This window comes from Zeus faber (genome assembly GCF_960531495.2).
Source record: "Zeus faber genome assembly, chromosome: 20".
Lineage (NCBI taxonomy): Eukaryota > Metazoa > Chordata > Actinopteri > Zeiformes > Zeidae > Zeus > Zeus faber.
In genome coordinates this window covers 12,552,596-12,573,288 of record NC_137207.1, presented here as the reverse complement: position 1 = coordinate 12,573,288, position 20,693 = coordinate 12,552,596, and the positions used below count along the sequence as shown (strand labels likewise).

At 46.5% G+C, this 20,693-nt stretch overlaps 2 protein-coding genes across 3 annotated transcripts in view; one reads left to right on the top strand and one right to left on the bottom strand.

The window, feature by feature from the left end:
• reep3b (receptor accessory protein 3b) overlaps positions 1 to 10,504 on the top strand; it is a 40,062-nt gene extending 29,558 nt beyond the window's left edge. The window contains exons 6-8 of the mRNA XM_080020777.1: positions 2,764 to 2,929; positions 7,763 to 7,896; positions 8,430 to 10,504. Coding sequence (XP_079876903.1) covers positions 2,764 to 2,929; positions 7,763 to 7,896; positions 8,430 to 8,501 — 372 coding nt within the window. The 3' untranslated portion in view covers positions 8,502 to 10,504. The remainder of the gene's footprint in view (positions 1 to 2,763; positions 2,930 to 7,762; positions 7,897 to 8,429) is intronic.
• Positions 10,505 to 11,129: 625 nt separating this feature from the next.
• Positions 11,130 to 19,777, bottom strand: nrbf2b (nuclear receptor binding factor 2b). Of its 2 annotated transcripts, XR_013844694.1 has the most exons (5): positions 19,618 to 19,777; positions 18,550 to 18,634; positions 15,608 to 15,648; positions 13,885 to 14,632; positions 11,130 to 12,572 (listed from the first exon to the last, which is right to left on the bottom strand). XR_013844694.1 is itself a non-coding variant. In XM_080021886.1 (4 exons), the coding sequence occupies exons 1-4, from the start codon at positions 19,645 to 19,647 to the stop codon at positions 13,949 to 13,951; spliced, it is 840 nt and encodes a 279-aa protein (XP_079878012.1). In that variant the 5' UTR covers positions 19,648 to 19,777; the 3' UTR covers positions 11,130 to 13,948. The 2 variants fall into 2 exon arrangements, 1 of the variants encoding a protein (XP_079878012.1); XM_080021886.1 differs by having other exon boundaries at positions 11,130 to 14,632.
• Positions 19,778 to 20,693: the final 916 nt, after the last annotated feature.

Sequence of the window (20,693 nt, the reverse complement as noted above, 5' to 3'; positions counted from 1 at the left end):
CCATTCAGCACCGCCTGACTTACTGGCTTACATGCTGCTGCAGTTCACATACCCCACCCGATCACATTTTTATGGCCGCTTTAACATTTGTGCACCGTTAGCAAGATTTCTTTTCTCTCATAATCTTGTATCTCATGCGCAGTGTAGTCGACGTGCTGCTATTTAACCAGTGGCTCCGTCTACTTAATTTATTTAGTGTATTTTATCCTCTTAGTCTGCTCTAGTTTAATTTGTCTTATTCGCCAGTTTTCCTTTTACGACTGCATCACAGTGTAAAACTCAACCACCTGGTAATTGTACAACGACAACAAGGATAGAAGAAGCTGGGGGGCTTTCTAGTATTCATGGAACTGCACTCTGCAGAATCCTTTTTAAGGGTATATGTGGATTGTGTAGGTGTAAGTGCCTTGTCTGTAATCTCCTCCGCTCCTCCTAATGATGACAGCAGTCGGGAACTTGCAAAAGGCCCCCCCGCCCACACCACCCTTATTAACCACGCTATTGATCACTGCATCAAAGCGGCACCTTGCGTCCTTCCTCTCTTGTCATCAAACTGGCTTCTCTTCCTATTGCTCAATCTCTTCCTTTCCCTCTGTATCTCTACGTTATTCTTTAGTTCCTTCTCTTTGCAGCTATTGCTCTCCCTCTTCCTCCACATCCTCCTTGTGTCATAACTGTGCATCCGGCCTGTGCAATTGAGTTCAATTTAATGCCCCAAAACATGTTTTGTTGAAACTTTTTGCTCCACCTGATTAAGCTCGCCTTGAGCAGAAAAGCCCCGTCCGTCAGAAGACTCAGACTCAGCCAAACGTGCTCATTTTCTTTCTTGGAAGAGCAATGGAAATGCAGTCTTGGGGGAGTTTTCTTTTCAACTATATATATATATCGTCCACCATGGCAGATTATCCGACTTTATTCCCGTGACACGCACCTTTTTCAAGCCGTGAACTTTGGATGGAAAATGGAGGCCTATGGAAATACCGACTTATTTTTCCGATGGAAATGAAGGGACTCTGATTGGATGTCACGCTCAACATATGAATCAAGGTTTCTCTGTTGTTAATCGAACAGGCCGTTTCAAAATCCAATATTATTTCAGTGTATTTATCTCTTAATTTGACGTGTTCACTGTTAAGGTTTAATGAGGGCGTCTCACCCTCATGTGTTGTAACGGAAAGGTTGTATGTGTAATATTTTCAAAACCACAAAAAAAAAAACATGATTCCTTAACACAACTGTGCAGTTGATGATATTAACCAGACTTGTAATAGTGCTGCTAAATCACTGCTGTGTGTCTGGCATCAGTCTATACACTTCATCAAAATTACGACAGTGTAATTTTGTCCAAGCTAATGATGGTTGGATATGACTTTCTAATTGGGTCTCCTTTATTTGAACGGGTTTTTGGGATAATGTATTTTACATCACCGTATAATTCAACGTTGATGAACATCAGTAGGTTTGTTCTACGTGGGATTTTGAATAGAGAAGCAGATATCATAATATGTGCCAATACTCACATATAATAACAGATACAGATGCAATAATAGTCGACAATTTCCTCTTGATTATTCTGCTACTTTTTTCCATATGGCTGAGTCCTAGTGTGGATCTACTCTCAGGTGTCATTCCATCTCTCTTCTCTTCTCTTCTCTCTCCCTCTCTCTCTCTCCCTCTCTCTCTCTCTCTCTCTCTCTCTCTCTCTCTCTCTCTCTCTTGCTTCCTCTACTGACCCCCTGCTTTCTTTAGGGGTTCTGTGCTTCATCTGGCTACTCTGGGAGGTAAAAACAAACCGTGTTAGCAGCATGGACAGATTCTATCATTTCATACCAATACGGTCCCAACATGCCACTAGACAAATCCATACTTTCATGAGTTTAACGCAGATCTGGGTCAAACAGTAGTTGCAAATAGTTTATTTTTACCCTTTCTTCACCGTGCTGGATATAGCAAGGTAGACTCGCTAATGCGAGACGTTCTTCCAGGTATTAAGGCTCATTAGGTCTGAAAGAATAAATATCCGTGTACTGATAGATTCCGCCACTGTGCTGCCTTTGTACTAGACAGGCATTGTTTCAACCAGCTGAAACACGCCGTTAAAAGCATTTGTAAATACGGTTGACTCCAGGTCTGTGATTTATGCTTGTTTCAAAGTGTTCATAACCATCTCTCACGATTTCAGCCCCTTATTTTACTTTCCTATATTGGAACACACACAGACCTGCGTATTGTATACAATATAGCTCTGGGTTTACTTCAACGTCCTACCACTTCAGGGTAGGCAAGAGGCTAGTTCAGGTGGAGGCTAGTTCAATGCTGTGTAAAAGACAACAATTAAACCAATTATGCAACACCGTTTGGTGTTTTTCCTTGCTTTCTATTGACTTAAGCTGTCGTCATGAGTAGTTTTCTTGTTGTGTGTCGGTACAAACAGCTCATCATGTTTTTGTTTTTTTTGTTTTTTTGCATTCCATTTGCCATGTGACTGTCATGACATAAAATGTGATCTGATCTTGTTACACTGGTGACGTGGTAGTCACGGTTTTTCTCCAGTTTTGTTTACTTCCGTTCCTTCCGTTTTTCCTCTCATCTCTTTGTTGACGTGATTGTGTCTATGCTTTTCTCCGTTTCTTACTGCATGCGTACATATGTCATTGCATGTGTATTTTCCCACCCTCTCCTTTACTGTCTCTTTCCTCTCGTTGGCTTATGTTTCTCACTTTTCCACCCTCCTAACTCCTGTGTGTCCGCCGAAACCTGCAGGGTCAGGGTGCCATCACGGAGAAGCTGCGCAGCCTCAGCATGCACGACCTGACGCAGATCGACCAGCAGGAAGGGGCCCCCGGGGGCCAGCTGTACCCCTACAGCTCCCGCTCATCCAACCCGGCCATGAGGAGGTCGCAGAGCACCGACGCCCCCGACGGAGCAGGTACCTTCACACACACCCAAACAGAACGACAGTAGTGACTGGAAGTGCTTCAGAGCTGTGCTGTTTCATTTCGTGTCCAAATTCAATAGGAGATGAGAGGAGTCGTCAGGGTGGCCTTCCCAGGCAGTGTTCTTTTTATTTGGGGACGTTATCTACATAAATTAAAACTAGATTCACCACCTGGATGGCACCAAACACAATTTTGCGCTGCCATTCAAGCATGGAGGGAAAAAAAAAAAGGATATTTTATATTTTATAGATAGTTATATTTCATTACTATTATTATTATCATTATCATTAAGGTCATGTTGACTGCAATGTGTAATGGCTATGGAATAATGACATCATTGGCGGTTAGATCGGTTCTGTATAAGCCTCCATATCACTATGCGTTGGGACTGCCACCGGGCACAAACTCCCGGGAAAGTGATTGGTTTACGGCAGTGTGTCACGGGAAGTGCGTCAACTAATGCGCAACCAGTAGGGGAAATGGCAGACGGTGGGGCGAAGAAAGGTTATCTATTGCCCCTTTAACAATTCTACAGAGACTACAGCAGTCTAATCTTTGAGAATGTGCCAGCTGCGGTGCAAGACTTGTTCTGGACTTGAAGTGAAAGCTGAGAATTGCCCAGTTGATCAGAAGTCAGCGGCAACTGAAGCAGATCTTCAGTCTAGCAGAGTGTCGGAAGGAAAAGAGTGTGTGAGGCCCTTCCCGCCTCTTATAAAAAGCGGTGGTGACGAGAAAGCCGTAGCTTCTCTAAGTGGGGTGGATGAAGCTGCATACAAACGCTTTTTTCCTTTCCATCACGCTCACAGTACAGGGCATCATCATTCAGATTTTCTGACAATGTCAAACAACACTCATCTCATAATTGTTCTATTTTTCCCCCTCCTCAATTAAATCAGAGGCTGGCTGGCATTTCAATGAGGTGTGTGTGTGTGTGTGTGTGTGTGTGTGTGTGTGTGTGTGTGTGTGTGTGTGTGTGTGTGTGTGTGTGTGTGTGTGTGTGTGTGTGTGTGTGTGTGTGTGTGTGTGTGTGTGTGTGTGTGTGTGTCCACTTCCATGTTTGCGGAATGGATGGTCTCTCACAAACACACATCCGCACACACACACACTTCCAAGAATAAAAGGGTGGTTGGGGGAGGGATGACTTGAGGTGGAAGAACAGATAGGGCGATGGGTGGTCAGGTAGTTGTACAGAGTGGAAATGTTAGAAGTGATGTATTCGGGGGGAAGAGCGAAGCAGCGGGGGGAGTGGATTAAAGGAGGATGTGAATGGAGGGTTGGAGCGGAGGCGAGCAGGGAAGACGACATTAGCATACTGAGAGAGAACAGAAGCCATTAGGTATTCAGCTCAGTCACCAGCCAGGAGAGGGAGGTTGAGAATACGGCCGGGGAGACGGGGGCGACATATCTTTTCACGATCCTGCTGGGCCGACCGTAGCTTCCATGTTGCCCGTCCAGCTGCGAACCTGTGCACGTCCTCCAGCAGAGTTGCACTATGCATCATGGCGGACTAAGGGGTTTGGGAGCGGGCGCGGTTCTTCCTGACGTCGGCACTGGCCAAAGGTCACGAATTGCAAACGCGACGCTAACGAACGCTAATGTCCTCCTTCAAAATGCGAAGAGAGACATCGTCGTGGTTAAGCGCAAACCTGTGAGGGCTCGAAGGATTCCGGGTCGTAATATATACAGCCGGCCCCAGTGAAATCACAGACGACCCTTTTTCTCCTTTATTTATTTATTTTGGGTCGGGGGGGGGGGGTGCTTGCTCGGGACGGGCCAGACAGAGCTTGTGATTAACCAAAGCCGTCTGCTCCAAACACGGCAGGAAATTGGAGAATTCAGACCACAGAATTGACTTGTAATGTCGTGGAATGGCTGGAATCTGGAATCTGCGGCTTGGCAGAAGAACATCAGCACGTTCCAGTTTTATTTTTTTTGTTTTTTTTTGGTGTGCGATGGGGTTTTAACATGCTGACATGGAACTAAAAAGTTGTTCAAACGATGGTCAGGGGGGTAGGTGAGGAGCACTCGGGTCGGATGAACGGCCGAGCGTCTGATCTTTCTGCTATTGGGAGGATTAGCTCTGATCACAAGTGGAGTTTAGGAGCCGGTAGTTCTCAACGTGGGTTCCGGGGACCCTCAGCGGGGTCTGCAACAAAATGATTAATAGTTACACTTCGGCATGACCTCAAGACGTTTCCCTCGGAAAGGGGAAAGAAAGGCCTCGGTGCTCGGCGTTTCCCACCCCAGTCCTCCACTACCTCCTCTCCTGCAAGTTTCAGCTCTAACTCTAGTTTTACACAAGGCCTCGTGGGAATGTTTGGCCCCTAATTGAATCTGGTCTTCAAGAATGGAATTGGCACTAAAGCCTGCAGGACCGTGGGCACCCGGCGGGGGGGGGGGGGGCAGGGTGGCGAGACGCGGCTGTCGAGGAGCACGGCTTTAATTGCCTGACTCTGCAAAACGGAACAAGAGTGGCACCGTCAATTTGTCAGGAAAGCTACACGGCGTGAAATTCTGCAAGTTCAAAATAACCACGTGTGTCCTTTCCCACACCCCCGTGGCTCCGTCTACCTTTTCCATGGAGCATGACCTAGGACACACACCCACACGACACACACCCACACGATGTTGACAGCAAAGTTCGGAGAACTGCATTACCCGTACTGTAATGCAGCCTGAGAAATAACATCAGCCATTTTCTCGTCTCCGATCACACGGTCGATACAACGCCCGGCCGTGACATACAGAATTTTTGGGAGTAACGGGTTTTCAAATTTAGTTTTGGAGCTCGGAGCAATGTCGGAAGGAGGTCCAGAATGTTGGGAGGAGCTGAGATACGGCCATCTTTTGTCTTTCTGCTTTAGATCAGAGATGTTCCGCTTTTGAATCCCCTCTGTTTCTACCTTCATATCACAGGCCATTCTGTGTCGGGGTCGTGGTGTGTGAGCTGGAATAGGCTCACTTCCTCGTCAAGCCCTTTTAAAAAACAAACGGCCAGACACTCTGGGAAGCGAGATGTTTTCCATCTTCCTCTCTCTCTCTTTTTTTTTTTTTTTTTTTTTTGCACCACGGTCTCCAGATGGCCCCCTGAGCGTAGTTTTCCAGCTCTGGGAAATGGAACGGGGGGGTGGGGGGGTGGGACCCGCGTGTCCCTAGAGTGGAGAACGGGGACGGGGGCCTCCTCCGCTGCGGCTCTAAACAGAGGCCGCCGACCTGAGCAGCGGCATCCCAGCACTTCACCTGGAACAAGCGTCACGTTTGATGGTAGCGTTCAGCCCCCCGAGAAATTCAAACGCTGCCCCTTTCGTCTTGAGAAATGACTGTCTCCCTCTGAGACGCGCACGGGCACGCACGCACGCACACCCGCACGCACGCACACTCTCCGCTCCCTGGAAGCAGCTTGTTTCCTCTCCGCCTTAAATAGACTCCAGATGTGGCAACATCAGCAGTGGCAGGGAGGGGATCAGAGCCAGGCGGGATAGAAAGAGGAGCCCGTTACTGAAATTCAAACCGATCCCCACGTTGTCGAGGAACGTTGCTCATATAGGAGCTACAGCCGCACGCAGACACGTCGGATCGAGATACGATGACCGTTTTTAAACACGGCACACATGCAGGATTAAGTAGACACACTATCAAACATGACATGACGTCCTGTTAACATTGCGGTGGTTTGGCTTTTTTTTTTTTTTTTTTTTTCTGTTTTATGTCGGCGTTTGGAAGGAAAGGGCAGAGCCAACCTTGGGTCACAGCATCAACATAAATGAAGCATCAGTGCGCGGCGTTAAGTCTCAGACTTAGTACGAGGAACCCACACCAGCACCAGCACACATTTTCTCCTGGAATGGGCTTTGCGTCATTGTAATTCATGGCCTGTAACGGTGCTGTCACGATTTGGCAGCAGCATTTCCTTTGTGTTCCCATGTTCTCTGCGAGGAGGAAGTTCCCTTCCGTCTTCGAATTCTATCAGAGCCGGGAGACAAAGGAAGAGGGAGAGAAGCCCGGTTCTCGTTTCACTGCTGCCCCCTGCTGGAGACACCGGGGAACACAAGGCATTCAGCATTAGTGACACCATGTCTGTAACCACGGCGCCACAAAGAGCATCAGGCAGTGTACGTGTTGTCCAGGGATGCGCTGGAAGAGGTTCATCTAGTCCCGCGTTTTCCAAATTCTAGGTTGTGACCCGCCCCTCCCCGGTGGGTAGCAGGTGATTTTATGTTGGGTCGGCAAATCAAATTGCGGAATTTCTTCCTTTAGTCTTTTTAATGGATTATAATAACACTCAATGTTTTATGAAAAGGTAGAGGCTACATGCTGTTAATAGTGAAAATACACCATGAATAGAGCATTTGTTTTACTGATAAAAAAAGATACAACCTCAAAAATTATTGGACCTTATTTATCGACGTATACTGTATGGAAAATGTTTAAATACGGTCTACGATAACACCAAAATTGGGTGATCAAACATTTTTTTTATGTCTAAGAAATGGTTTGTTTACATATTCAAACTACAATATCAGCGTTTAATGCAGAAATGAATGCTCTGAAAAAATATTCCGAAATATTTGTTCATGCACATTTTCCGTGAGTTCGATTGCGACGGTTTGCCGTTCCTTCCATAGTGGCCTCCTCAGAAATAAAAGTTTGAATAACACCATTCTAGTCTCAAGTAGTTATGATGTCCATCAGCTCCACCTGGTGCTGTAGACAAGTTACTTATCTTTCATCCCAAAATCATGTTTTTCCTCATCCAGAGATGGAAGGATATTATTTTTCAAGATGTAACCTGTGGGTGTGTGTGTGTGTGTGTGTGTGTCCAGATTACTACTACGACGAGGAGCAGCCGTCCGACGAGGAGGCGGATCCCACGTTCTCCGAGGACGAGGCCGTCACCCAGAGGGGACTGAGGCGCTCGCAGAGCGTCAAGATCACGCGCTCCAGGGTCCGCAAAGACGTAAGGAACACACAGGGGACAGAATCTCAGGGTTCAGCGCCCGGTGTTGTTTTCCCAATGAAAGAGTTAAAAGAATAGATGCATGTTGAGGTGATGGAAACGTTGAACTTGCATTGCATCAATTGTTGAATCATTTAAAAGCTCCTACTGTGGCAGTCACATGGTACAGAACAGTGGTATTCAAACGTCTGTTGACGAACTCCCCTCCCAAAAAGTACAAATAAAGATTGTTTCATATGCACAACTAATGAAAAAAATAATACTGTAATAATAATATAATTAACATATGAACAAATAGTATTATTATATTATTTTTAATTAATAAACTATCATCCTATTACTTTTATTTTCATTTTAAATAAACCTATTTCATGAAATGTAATTTTTCATGTCACTTTCATTCTCGCCCCCCTCTTGCAATTCCTCCGCGTCCCACTAGGGGCGCACCCCACACTTTGAATACCACTGCTACAGAAATATACTTCCCAATAATAATAATAATTATTATTATTATTATTATCAAACATTTTCAGGCTCGCTATGGATCCCTGAAGATCAAGAGCAAGAAGAGACCAACGCTGAGCTCCGTCAACTATGGAGTGTGAACAAGGACCGAGGAAGACTACTGTCACACACACACACACACACACACACACACACACACACACACACACACACACACACACACACACACACACACACACACACACACACACACACAGGGACATTCTATCCGGGAGTGTGGCGTTGGCTGGAACTGCCAAACTCCCAGTGATTTTTAAACTTTCCTCTATGCTGAATTTTTTTTGTTGTTGTTTTTTTTTTTTTTTAACATGGAAGGAGACTCGTGTTCCTCTCTTTTCCTTTTGTATTTGTTTACTAAAACATATTTATTGCCTCGTTCGTCTGTATTCTCCATATCGTGAGCGCAGGTCACGCAGAGTCCGCTCCGTGGCTCCGAAGCAGCTGTACTCCCAAGACGACTATTAAGCTTTCCTTTGGGTTGTTTGTTGTGTAGACTTTAATCATGTTTTGTTTGTTTTTCTTTTCAAGGTAGTTGTTGTTTTTATCACCTTGCTGTAGTAGGTCTGCTGTTCTAGAATTTCCCCTCCGTCTCCTCTCGCGTCACTTTCTCTTTCTATCAGGGTTGAACTCCAAAGTGCGAGATAAAGCCGCCGCTCAGTTTCCTCAGAGTAGCGGCGAGAGAAGCATTTCTTTATTATAACTATTTTATTATTTTTTTTTTTTATGCTTTTTCTTTGTGTCGTTTTATTATATTTTACATTTTTGTGAACTGGGAGTCCTGGAGTAGAAATAAGGCCCCATCGCCACCTCCCCTAAACCGAAAAGAGATGGTAACGTTTTCCAGTAAAACCAGCCCATTCATTTTGAGGACGGGCTACATTTCTGATTTTGATATGAAGAGAGGAAAAAAAGTAATCCTGGCTCCTCCATTAGGATTGAAGGAATATTCCCTTCACCGCAGGGAGCGTGCACCGAAAATAGAAACAAGGAGTTGTTTTCTCTACCGACACCGGGAGGAACCGTTCCTTCGGGGCTGAATGATGAATTTCACTCTGACGCCTCCAGGTGTGTATATTATATACACACACACACACACCCACGGGTGTTTGTGTGTAAACAGGGCAGAGCGGCGCCGGCCGTGGTCACCGGTCCAACGCGGCGCTCGCTCTCCGCAGCTTTTCCTCGCTCCGAACCAATCATGAGTCCCGATCCCCCGGGGAGACTTCCAAACGACTTCGACCTTCAGATCGACGACAGAACAAACGGGCCGCAAGAATGAATATTCCGTTGGCTTCCTCCGCTTGTTTCGGAGGCTGTTCCCTGGTATTTCAGCGGGACCTCATTCCATCATCCTATTTGCTTTCGTCCTGTTTGTAAATAATCTGTCCTTCCAGACCAGCCTCAGTGTGTTTTCGAGTGACTGCATTGTTGTTTTTGCGCGCCATCTTGTTTAGATATAAAAAAAAATGTGTTTGTTTTTGTGTGATGTAAACCACTTTTAATTCTTTCTTTTATTTTTTTTTTAATATATATATATTTTTTTGCACACGCGGCCTCCTCTCCCAAAGCTCCTGCTCCTCATCTCATCCAACAATGTACTCGGCCAGGGGAGGAATCCAAGCGGCATCAAGACACCACTTGCAGAAGGGGCCGAACGCGCTCAGACAGAAACAATGTACTTATTGACAAACGCCAGCGAGCTCGAGCCAGGTTTTGGGAATTCCCTCTTTTCGGGTTTTCGCACCTCGCCGGGCCGTCCCGCTGCGGCCACACCGAGACGCGGCTTCCATCTTGAATTATCAGGCGCCCGTGAGAGCCCGGCGTCCGAGCCGGTGGTGGACCCCGCCCCGCGGGAAGCCGTTGGCGGGGGACGCGGATGTAAACACTCAGTGATGTGCAAAAACCAACCGCGAAATTGTCGCCTTATACATTTGTTGTTCTTTTTTCCCCCCCGTGCTTATAACTGACTAATGATACCAAAGCTCCGTCTACTTTTTCTGGGATTGTTCCGTTTTACTCGAAGATGTGGGTGACTATGTATTTATCGGTGCAATAAACGTATGCCTGAATAAAGTGCGGGTGAGAAACGACAAAAGGGGCAGCTGCGTGGAATCCCGTTCTTTCTGAGTTAAGCGGACGCGAACAAAGAGGCCTCCCGTAAACGCGGCCCACCCCTTCAGGTTTGGCTACGCTAGAGCTCCGCCCCGGAGCGGAAGGCGCAGCGTGTGACCCGAGACCGCAGGCCCCCCCTCTCGCCCCAGGAAGGTGAAACTCCTCCCAGCCGTGGACGCTCGGCGGGAGCTTGAGGTCGCGGTCGGGCCTGAAGCGCCGCCGCGCTCGCACGTCCCGCCCCTCCCTGTCCCCGTCTCCCAGAACATCCTTTTGTTGGACAGACGCGGACTTATAGCGCCCCCTATCGACCGGCCACCACCCGGCACACATTTCCAAAAATGATTCATGAGCGAACCGAGGAGAAAGATGAGTTCCTGCATTGGTTGTGGATGAATAATTTCATATCTCAAGCGGCACGTTAAAGAACGAGGCCGAGAAAGAGACGCAGAACAAGTTACAGAGTAAAAGTTATTATTTTTTTTTTAATATCTTAAAACAATCAAAATTCATTGTCATTCATGCACCAACAACAAACGGACTAACACATAATCAACGTTTTCCATTATTGAGTATGAGATTCAATAGCACACGCACTCCAAAATACCAAAATGGTAACTCTTTTACCCCCTGATTACATTTGTAAACTGTAATTAAACTTTTTTTTTTTTTTTTTTTTCAAAGTTGAATTGCAGTGAAAAAACAAAGCAGACATGACATTGATTTTTCAATTGCACCGCCTCATATCACCGAGAAGCGAATAGATCTCTCTTCAGTCGTTAGGGCGGGGGTCACAGTGTAGCAGGGTGTGGAGGGGGCGGCTATGATAATTAAACTTATCAAATCCTAATACACTTTTATCACCACTTTAGTGAGGCCCGGCCTGATGTGGGCTGATAGAAGTAGATTTCTGGTCATTTCGCTACGACAGAGCAATCAGGGATGTCGTTTGGACACTTAAGAAGCTGGAAGAAATGCGAAAATAAGAATTTTCAAATCAAGGTTACACTCACGATCTCAAGTCAATGCAAAGAAACCTTGATCACAAAAATGCAGCGTGATCAAAAAACATTTTGGCAGCTGTAGAAATGTATTTTGAAATGACTGAATTGTCAGCTTCCCCGGTTCATATTAGACTGATACGAAGCTTAACATGTCAAGCACACTGGAGACCCATAGACCAATTTCCCCCAAAACAGTTTTAGCTTAATGTGAAGTTGATTGGAATATGATTTAGCATCCTAGACTTATGTCACGATTACAAGTTGAATATTATTGATATTTCACCCAGAGACAGGCTTGTTTTTTTGTTCTCTTCATAGCTGCTCCCACTACACTGTCGCCAAAAACACACATTTCTGCTTCATAGTATTAGACAAAAGTGAAAGCTACACGTTATCCAGGCCAAAGCGGGCACCCCTTATTAGAAGCGATCACTAATCAAAGTTAAGAGTCATAACCAACGCAATTTCTCTTTCGCGAGCAAACCACAAGAATTTTGCCCGATTTGTTTTGTTTTCCGTCGCTGCTAAAAAAAACCCAATAATGCCCATTTTGGATGCCCCATGGCCAGTGAATAGTTAGCAGATACACAACGGCAACGAGGACGGAATAAAAAGCCACCCGTTCCCGAGACAGGAGTTTTATTGTCCTTTTCTCCTGCTCAGGGCTGTGGTCGTGTTATTCTGATTTATTTTAATGAAGGGGGGCAGGAAGTGATTTTTAAATAAGAGGGGCTCAAGTAGCAATAATCAAGACATAAGAACGTTTCTTTTTTTATTTTTTTTTTTATTTTTAAATAAACCTCACTCCCGAACGTTAATTTCCCTGCGATCCTTTACTTAAGGAGCCGCACACACAGAAAGGTGAAGTGTTTTCAGCTGCTCAGGTCGTAACTCGAGCCACCGGCTTTGCATCGCACTGGATTTCATGTGAGACGGGTCACGGAGGGAGGAGGACGAAGGAGAAGAGAGACAGACGGGAGGAAGGGTTTTATTCAAACTGCTGCTCGCACAGCAGTCTTCCAGGAGACAAGACTCCACCTGAAAAATGAGGCAGATCAAAAGCTTCAAACTGGAACGTAAAGAGGAACAGAGAGAGAGAGCGAGCTCCGGGTATTTTCTAAAACCAACTTCAACTCCCAAGTACAGTTATCATCCATGATCCACAGATTGTTTTACAACTATGGAGGTACAAACTTGGGACTTTTTTTGAGAATTATTTTTTCCTCGAGTCTTAAAAGCATTTTTGGCTAAATATATATATATATATATATATATATATATTTTTGTATATTGTTGAAAATACGAGAAAAAAAAAAAAAGCTATTTTCTATAGAATTAAAATGAAAGCAATTTTTTGATAACGTTGATGAATGGCAAAACCTTCAGCCCCATCCTTAATAACAATTAAATATAAATAAAAGATATCGCACATCACGTTGTCTTCAAATCCATCTGTTTCCTCGCATGAGGGATCACAGTTTGCACCCGATTCACCTCGTCAAGGCTGTTCCCGAAAAAAAAAAAAATAAAATAAAATAAAAAAAAAAAAGCACGTCACAACTTCTGTAGCTTGCATTGAAAGGAAAACTGTCACGCACACTGATCGGACAACGAGCTCATCCTCAGATCGACCTGGAAGCTGTTGACAACTCGCTGCGGCTCAGATTCAGGTGTTTGATACTCTGCCCCGACAGGGAAAAACAAAACGACGACGACGACGGAGGCGATCGGATCCCCGTCCGTCCATCCAGACGGCCGCTCCCTTTACAACCCCGGGATCCAAACGCCGGACTGCTACCAAATTTAAAAAAAATAAAATAAAAAATAAAATGAAATAAGAAACAGAAGTATAACTTTTTCTCAAGGCACGGGGTTTCTTGAACGCAGAAGCGGTCCGGCGGCCGTGCTGTGGCTGCCCGGAGGGAAGGAGCCGGAGCGAGGGCGGACGCTCCTGGCGTGGTACTGCGTGGAGATACCAGCTGCATCTCATTCGTCACGAAACGCCGTCCGGGTTTGACAACCGGTCGTTTCCTCAGGATTGTTTTTATTTTTTTATTTTTATTATTATTATTAATTATTATTATTATTATTATTTTTTTAATCTAAGACGCCACCGTTGTGCCAAAACAAGTAATGGAGGAAAATAAAAACATATTTGCCTATTTTTTTTTTTTTTACTTCAAATGCATTTGTTTGTGGAATTGAAAGTGGCGTTTGGACATTTTTTTTTTGTTTTTGTTTTTTGTTGTTTTTTTTTTTTTTTTTTTTTTTTTAAACAGGCCGGAGAGGTATCAAACACACTCAACAAAAAAAATTGGCCCGATAAACTTGAATATATAGAAAAACAAACCTGTTTTATGTCAAATGCACTGTTTGTTTACGCCTGAAATGTGTCTCGCTGGGCTGGTCTCTAATCAGAGTTTGTCCCGGTCCAGCAGCTCCTGCAGCTCGTTCTGGATGTCCTCGGGGAGCTCCAGGGGCGGCAGGTCGTCCAGACACAGGTCCTCCTGGGCGGGCATCTCCAGCGGCGGCAGCTGAGGGATGGAGATCTCCTTCTTCCCGGTCGTCTTCCTCTCCGGCTGCCCCCCTCCTCCCCCGACTCCCCCCGCCTGCGGGAGGACCCACAGCTCCGAGCGTTCCACGAAGTCGGCGGCGTCCGCGGCCTCGCAGCGCAGGCGGGCGTTCTCCGCGCGCAGCTGCTGGTTCTCGGAGGCGAGGCGCTGGTTCTCGTCCATCAGCTGCTCCACCAGCAGCCGCAGGTTCTCGATGGTGGTCTGCTGCTCCTCCAGGCGCGTCTTGTCGTCCTTGGCGGTCTTGGCGCTGGCGGGGAAGCCGGGGGCGGGGAGCGCGGCGCCTCCGGCACAGCGTGTCTGGAGCTGGTAGAGCAGGGTGTCGTACTCCCTCTCCCCGCTGGCCCCGCGCCCTGGCCCCACCCGGCCAGAGCCCTGCGCCTGGGAGTCCAGCTCGGAGGCGGCGGCTTGGGACAGGGCGGGGCGGGTTTTGTTGGCCTTGCGGCGGGCTTCTCTCTTCCAGCGCTCCTGGATGAGACGCTGCTGCTTGATGTGGCTGTCCCTCTGCAGCTCCATGGACAGCCGGGCCTGCGGCAGAAAAACAAACCTCGGCGTCAGGAGTAGGAAGGTGTGGCGGAACACCTGCTAAAGAGCAAGACACAGCAGCGACGGTCATGAGCATTTTAAGACAGGCCATGTGCAACTTAGATCAGTGAAGGACCCTCAGTTTGATACGCCAGAGGCCAAGGCCATTTGTGGAGATTTAGTCTCTGGGAGCCCATTCTGAGAAGATTCTTATTATTGGATATGATTGTGTCTATTCTATGGTTTGGGAAGACAACAGTGAAACTAGGATCAAAACAGTAACTATTGTCCATTCTCTGATGGTGCTGAGGTCTCGTAAATTAAATAATGGTGAAGTTTAACTGTTAATTTTGCTGGGGACCCCCTGGAAACTCTTGAAGGACCCCTGGGGGTCCCAGAACCCCACGTTGAGAAACACTGACGTAGACTATGTATGATAATGTCTGTATTGGTGTTAAGTGCTTTTGGTGACACTAAAGTGATGGTACGTAGACAGTCTACTCTGTTCTTAATATAAATCTGCTATTTTGGGTCAACTTCAACCTGAGCATTGACAGGTAACTGGAAGTTTGAGGTTTAGATAGCAGTGCTGACCCTGTTCTTGAAAAACAATTTACTTTACTATGACTTTAGTTAAATGTTTGATTTATCACCATGTTTACTGGTTGTACTTCATCCGACTACAACGTAAACAGCAGTTGTAAACACATCGTCGTAGCACTTTTATCATCAGTAGTAAAGAAAACACTGTTAGTCCAAAACCTTGGATTTACATGAACAAACCAAGGCAAATAAGGTGATGACAAGCCGGACTTATGCAAACCATCCCAAACAGAAACACATCACTCTTACATCATCATTATAGCTCGCCAAGCCTTATTAAGGACAAAGTGTTTAAAAATATGAACTATACACAGATACACAGAACATAATGGCGCCCGGTAGTAAACACACAAACAAGTATGTAATGGTTCTCACCTGCTCACACTCTGTTAACTTCATGGCATCTCTCAATAGATCTGACAGAAAGTGAGAAGGAGATTGATTAAACAAAGACAGGAAATCAATGTAGGCATGTTACAGGTGCAAGACCGAAAGGCATAAAGTTGGTCCCAGGACTTTAACCACAATAAATTTGGTTTCCTCCCGTAAAGAGATAATTTACACGGTCCACTGGGTTGAAAGGAAGTTTTATCTAGGGGAAAAAAAGTGAGTAGGATCTATACTGATCAGCCACAACATTAAAACCACTGACAGGTGAAGTGAATAACATTGCTCATATCGTTCCAATGGCACTTTTCAAGGAGTGGGATATATTAGGCAGCAAGTGAACAGTCAGTTCTTGAAGTTGATGTGTTGGAAGCAGGAAAAATGGGCAAGTGTAAGGATCTGAGCGACTTTGACAAGAGCCAAATTGTGATGGCTAGACGGCTGGGTCAGAGCGTCTCCAAAACAGCAGGTCTTGTGGGGTGTTCCCGGTATACAGTGGTTAGTATCTACCAAAAGTGGTCCAAGGAAGGACAAACGGTGAACGAGCAACATGGGCACACAAGGCTGATTGATGCCCGTGGTAAGTGAAGTCTAGCCCGTCTGGTCGATCCCACAGAAGAGCTACTGTAGCACAAATTACTGAAAAAGTTCATGCTGCTATGATAGAAAGGTGTCAGAACACACAGTGCATCACAGCTTGCTGTGTATGGGTCTCTGTAGCCACAGACTGGTCAGAGTTTCCTTGCTGACCTCTGTCCACCATCGAAAGCGTCTACAATAGGCACGTGAGTGTCAGAACTGGACCATGGCCTGATCAATAATGTTTTCTTTTACATCATGTGGATGGCGCGTGACGGTGCATGTGCGTCGTTTACCTGGGGAACCCGGCACCAGGATGCACTACGGGAAGAAGTCAAGCTGGGGGAGGCAGTGTGATGCCCTGGGCAATGTTCTGCTGGAAACCTTGGGTCCTGGCATTCATGTGGATGTTACTTTGACACGTACCACCTACCTAAACATTGTTGCAGACCAAGTTCACCCCTTCATGACAATGGTATTCCTTGATGGCAGTGGCCTCTTTCAGCAGGATAATGCGCTCTGCCAGACTGCAAAAATTGTTCATGAATGGTTTGAGGAACATGACAAAGAGTTCAAGGTGTTGACTTGACCTCTGAATTTCCCAGATCTCAATCCGATCGAGCATCTGTGGGATGTGCTGAAACAACAAGGCCGATCCATGGGGGCCCCTCCTCGCAACTTATACCCCTTTCCCACTGCAACAAAAACCTGGTAACACCCGCTAACATCCAGCATTTATCATCAGTGGGAAAGGAAAAACCCCTGTTTCAGTCCCGGGTCCAATGACCCTGCAATAAACAATCGGCTCCACCTCCGATCGGCTCTGTTGTGAACAGAACACCTGGGCCAACACAATAATTTTGGCCCCTTTACCGGCGCAATGTGGCACGCATTAGAGTCCCGACGTTGACGTGTAAATAGAATATCCGTGTGTCATTCAATTATTTCACATCCCATTTAGAATCCAAAATCAAAATCAGAAGTCATTGCCCTTTTTTCCCCTCAGGCGGGACCATGAAATGTTGTGAGTGCGGAGAACCTCCACCCTCCCTACCACTCCACCACCGGCCCAAGCCGGTCTCTGAACCAGAGGAACGTCTCTGCTTCCCGCCCCCGATGGACCGGTACGCGGGTGCGTACCGGCAGCATGGATACTATACGCCGCTTCTACTGTAGTGTTGGGTCGTTCACAAACGATCCGATTCTTTTCAACGGCTCTAATTTTGGTGTAAAAACGGCATTACAGGACTTAAAGGATCTGCTGCTAACGTCTTGGTGCCAGATACCACAGGACACCTTCAGAGGTCTTGTGGAGTCCATGCCCCAAGGGGTCACAGCTGTTTTGGCGGCACGAGGGAGACCTATATTGGGGAGGTGGTTTTAATGTTGTGGCTGATCGCTGTGTATGTACTGCTTCATCTATAATTAGTTCAAACCTCACACATAATACAACCAAGTGTATTTTGGTGCAAATGTCAGGATGAAAATGTTGTAGAACTTGTCAAATGTCAAAATGTACTTCAGCTCCACCTCTCAGCTGTTTTTTTTATTATTATTTTTTTTTTTAACATTTTGTACAGTTGTATATTTGTGCATTACATTGTTATTTATCTAAAGTCTGAACACAGAAAAAAAACAACAGGGGGCATTAACATATTAGTGTAACTATGGAAACTGTGACAACTTTACTGCTATGCCCTCACAGTGATCCCAGGGAATAGATCACACCCCTCCTCTCACTCAACATTGCCTCTTTTTTTCTTTCTTTGCAGTTATAATTAAATACTATTATTAGGCGGTACCATTATTACTATTATAATTACCATCATTAGTATTACCAACCCTGTTATTACATTGCTCATCTTATATTTTATATACCATTCTATTTGCATTGGATTTAAAATAACGACACTGTATATTCTTGATGTATATCTTGATGTATATCTTCCTGAATCCTCTCACTATGTACTTCATGTTCCCCATTGAGGTGCTGCAACGGCTGAATTCCCCAAACTGGGGATCAATAAAGTACTATCTTAACTTATCACTGTTCAAATTATTATTATTATTATTATTATTATGGCTGTTTTTACTTTAATATCATATTTTTCTGGAATGCATTGCAAGTTCCCACACGGTGACCGTGCTCTCACTTCTCCTTTTACTTCTCTTGCTTTGCCTGTCACCACTGTCACAACCACCACGAAAAAGGCACCGGCAGGAGCGGCCCACCATGAGAGGACAACTAGAACTCAGATGTTAATGTCACGGTGATGTTAATGTCACTGTGACTGGACCTGGACTTTGATTTGAACAACGTTTGTTTTTTTAAAAGCCAAAAGGGGCCTCACCGGCAGCTTTGCCATGGCAGCTGATGGCTTCTTCATACTTCCCCGCCGCGAGCAGACGGTCGGCAGTCCTGCACTGCTGATGAGCCTGGAGGAGACGGAGGGACGGGGACTCTGATTAGACCAGATGGGAAGGGAGAGAGCAGGGAAAGGAGAGAGAGCAGGGAAAGGAGAGAGAGCAGGGGAAGGAAAGAGAGCAGGGGAAGGAAAGAGAGCAGGGGAAGGAAAGAGAGCAGGGGAAGGAAAGAGAGCAGGGAAAGTAGAGAGCAGGGAAAGGAGAGAGAGCAGGGAAAGTAGAGAGAGCAGGGAAAGTAGAGAGGGAAAGTAGAGAGGGAAAGGAAAGAGGGAAAGGAGAGCGCAGGGAAAGGAAAGAGGGAAAGGAGAGAGAGCAGGGAAAGTAGAAAGAGCAGGGACATGAAAGCGCAGGGACATGAAAGAGCAGGGAAAGGAGAGACAGGCTTTCACACCCTCCTCATGTTGTCTAGAGCCTGTGGACCTGAGTTAGCTGACACTCTTAGAACCTGTTATGAGTGTCTTTTACTAGGAGTCTTCGGTTGTTTTTTGGGTTGGTTAGTCATTTAAGATTAGGATAAAATAAATCAGATTAGGATCCTTTCAAAATAAGATTACAGTTACTTTATCAATCCCCTGGGGGGGGGGGGGGGGGGGGGGGGGGGGGGGCCAGAACGGAAAGCAAGCTGTACACAACCCTAAATTAACAAATATTTACGAAATAAAACATTTGTCAAGCAGCTCAAGAAACATACAGTGAAGATTTGATGGAATACAGAATGAGACAGGGGGAAAAAAAAGATATATGTATATACAATAAGCAACGATGAGAGCAGCGTATTTTGTATGGAGGTGTAAGGGTGTTTATACCGTCAGTTATGTGTCATGTGTCGAGTACACACTCCACTAGCCTAGCCTAGCCTAGCCTAGCATAGCCTAGCCTAGCCTAGCGCTTCTCAACACAGTCAACGCCCGGGTAAACTAAAGCAGCTAGCCTAGCATGCTAACAGCCAGCCGCTGAAACGTTAGCTCGCTATTGCAACATCCATGGGCACTTACGAGGTTGAGGGGACTGTCCGCCACCTCCATGGAGCCGGTTCTTCGAGGCTTAAACTGGCATGGACGGCGTCTCTGTCCCCGGGGGACTGTCGTCCGCCGCTGTCCGCTAAGCCTGAAACGGCACCAGGACTGAGAGAGACTCGCCGTTTAGGTGGCCAGTGGCGACATCATAGATATACAGAGACCTAGATCTGGAGCCGCCGGGGGTGACGCGTCAGTGGCGCCGCCACGTTGCCGCGGCGTCCGAGTGTGCGCGCAGCACGGGCGCGACCGTGAGACGAGGGCACACGTCGCACTGTTTTCAAGTTCTATATCTGATCATGTATAATAATATATAATACGGTGTTCCGTATAAACTAACAGACAACTAATAGTAGCATTAGTAATAACATTACGAATACAATGTGCATATATCATGTTTATAAGACATCGTCAGGGATATAAAAGCGTTGGCTCGTTGAGCAGCTGTCGTGCGGCGAACACCGTGCCAAGATGGCGGCGGTATTGCCGCGTCTTGCCCAGCGCACTGGCGGATCTATGTCTCCGTGTACCTACGAGCGAGACCGCGGCTTGACAAATGCGGCGTTGTGTGGCAGCTCGGAAATCGGTAATTCCGCGCGTAGGTCCGACTTCCGACGCGACTGCGCTGCGCCGCTTCTGCTCGGGAGAACGCGCACGCCTCCAGCAAACGCGCGGGCACTCTACCGGCTACACGACGCATTTGACCCAACATAAAACCACGCGTTTCGAGCGAAGCTAAGGACCGTGTTTTCACAGAAGCAAACGATGTAGGCCGACAATTGTTCACCGTGAACGGTGTAATCCGCCATGCTGCCGTGGCGGCACGTCTGCTGTCTCGGTCGACTCGGGCCCGAGTGACGTGGCAAGAAATTGCGAATTCAACGCGCCTTTCGCGGTGGGCGTTCGGGACATTCCCGGTTTCCGACAGCACTGGAATGCCGCGAAAAGCTCGGTGCACTGACGTCACCGGGCGTCACGTCTGACGCCACTTCCGCCTCGGCGCCGGGGCCGCCGTCACGTGGTCGTTGTTGACACTTGGGGCGCAGAGCAGCGCG

Excerpts from the sequence above, each read along its gene's own strand:
- nrbf2b (XM_080021886.1), bottom strand. The coding sequence starts at position 19,647 with ATGGAGGTGGCGGACAGTCCCCTCAACCTC. Across the intron at positions 18,635-19,617 it reads CGGACAGTCCCCTCAACCTC|GCTCATCAGCAGTGCAGGAC; the intron begins GTAAGTGCCCAT and ends CGTCTCCTCCAG. Across the intron at positions 15,649-18,549 it reads CTGCCATGGCAAAGCTGCCG|ATCTATTGAGAGATGCCATG; the intron begins GTGAGGCCCCTT and ends ACTTTCTGTCAG.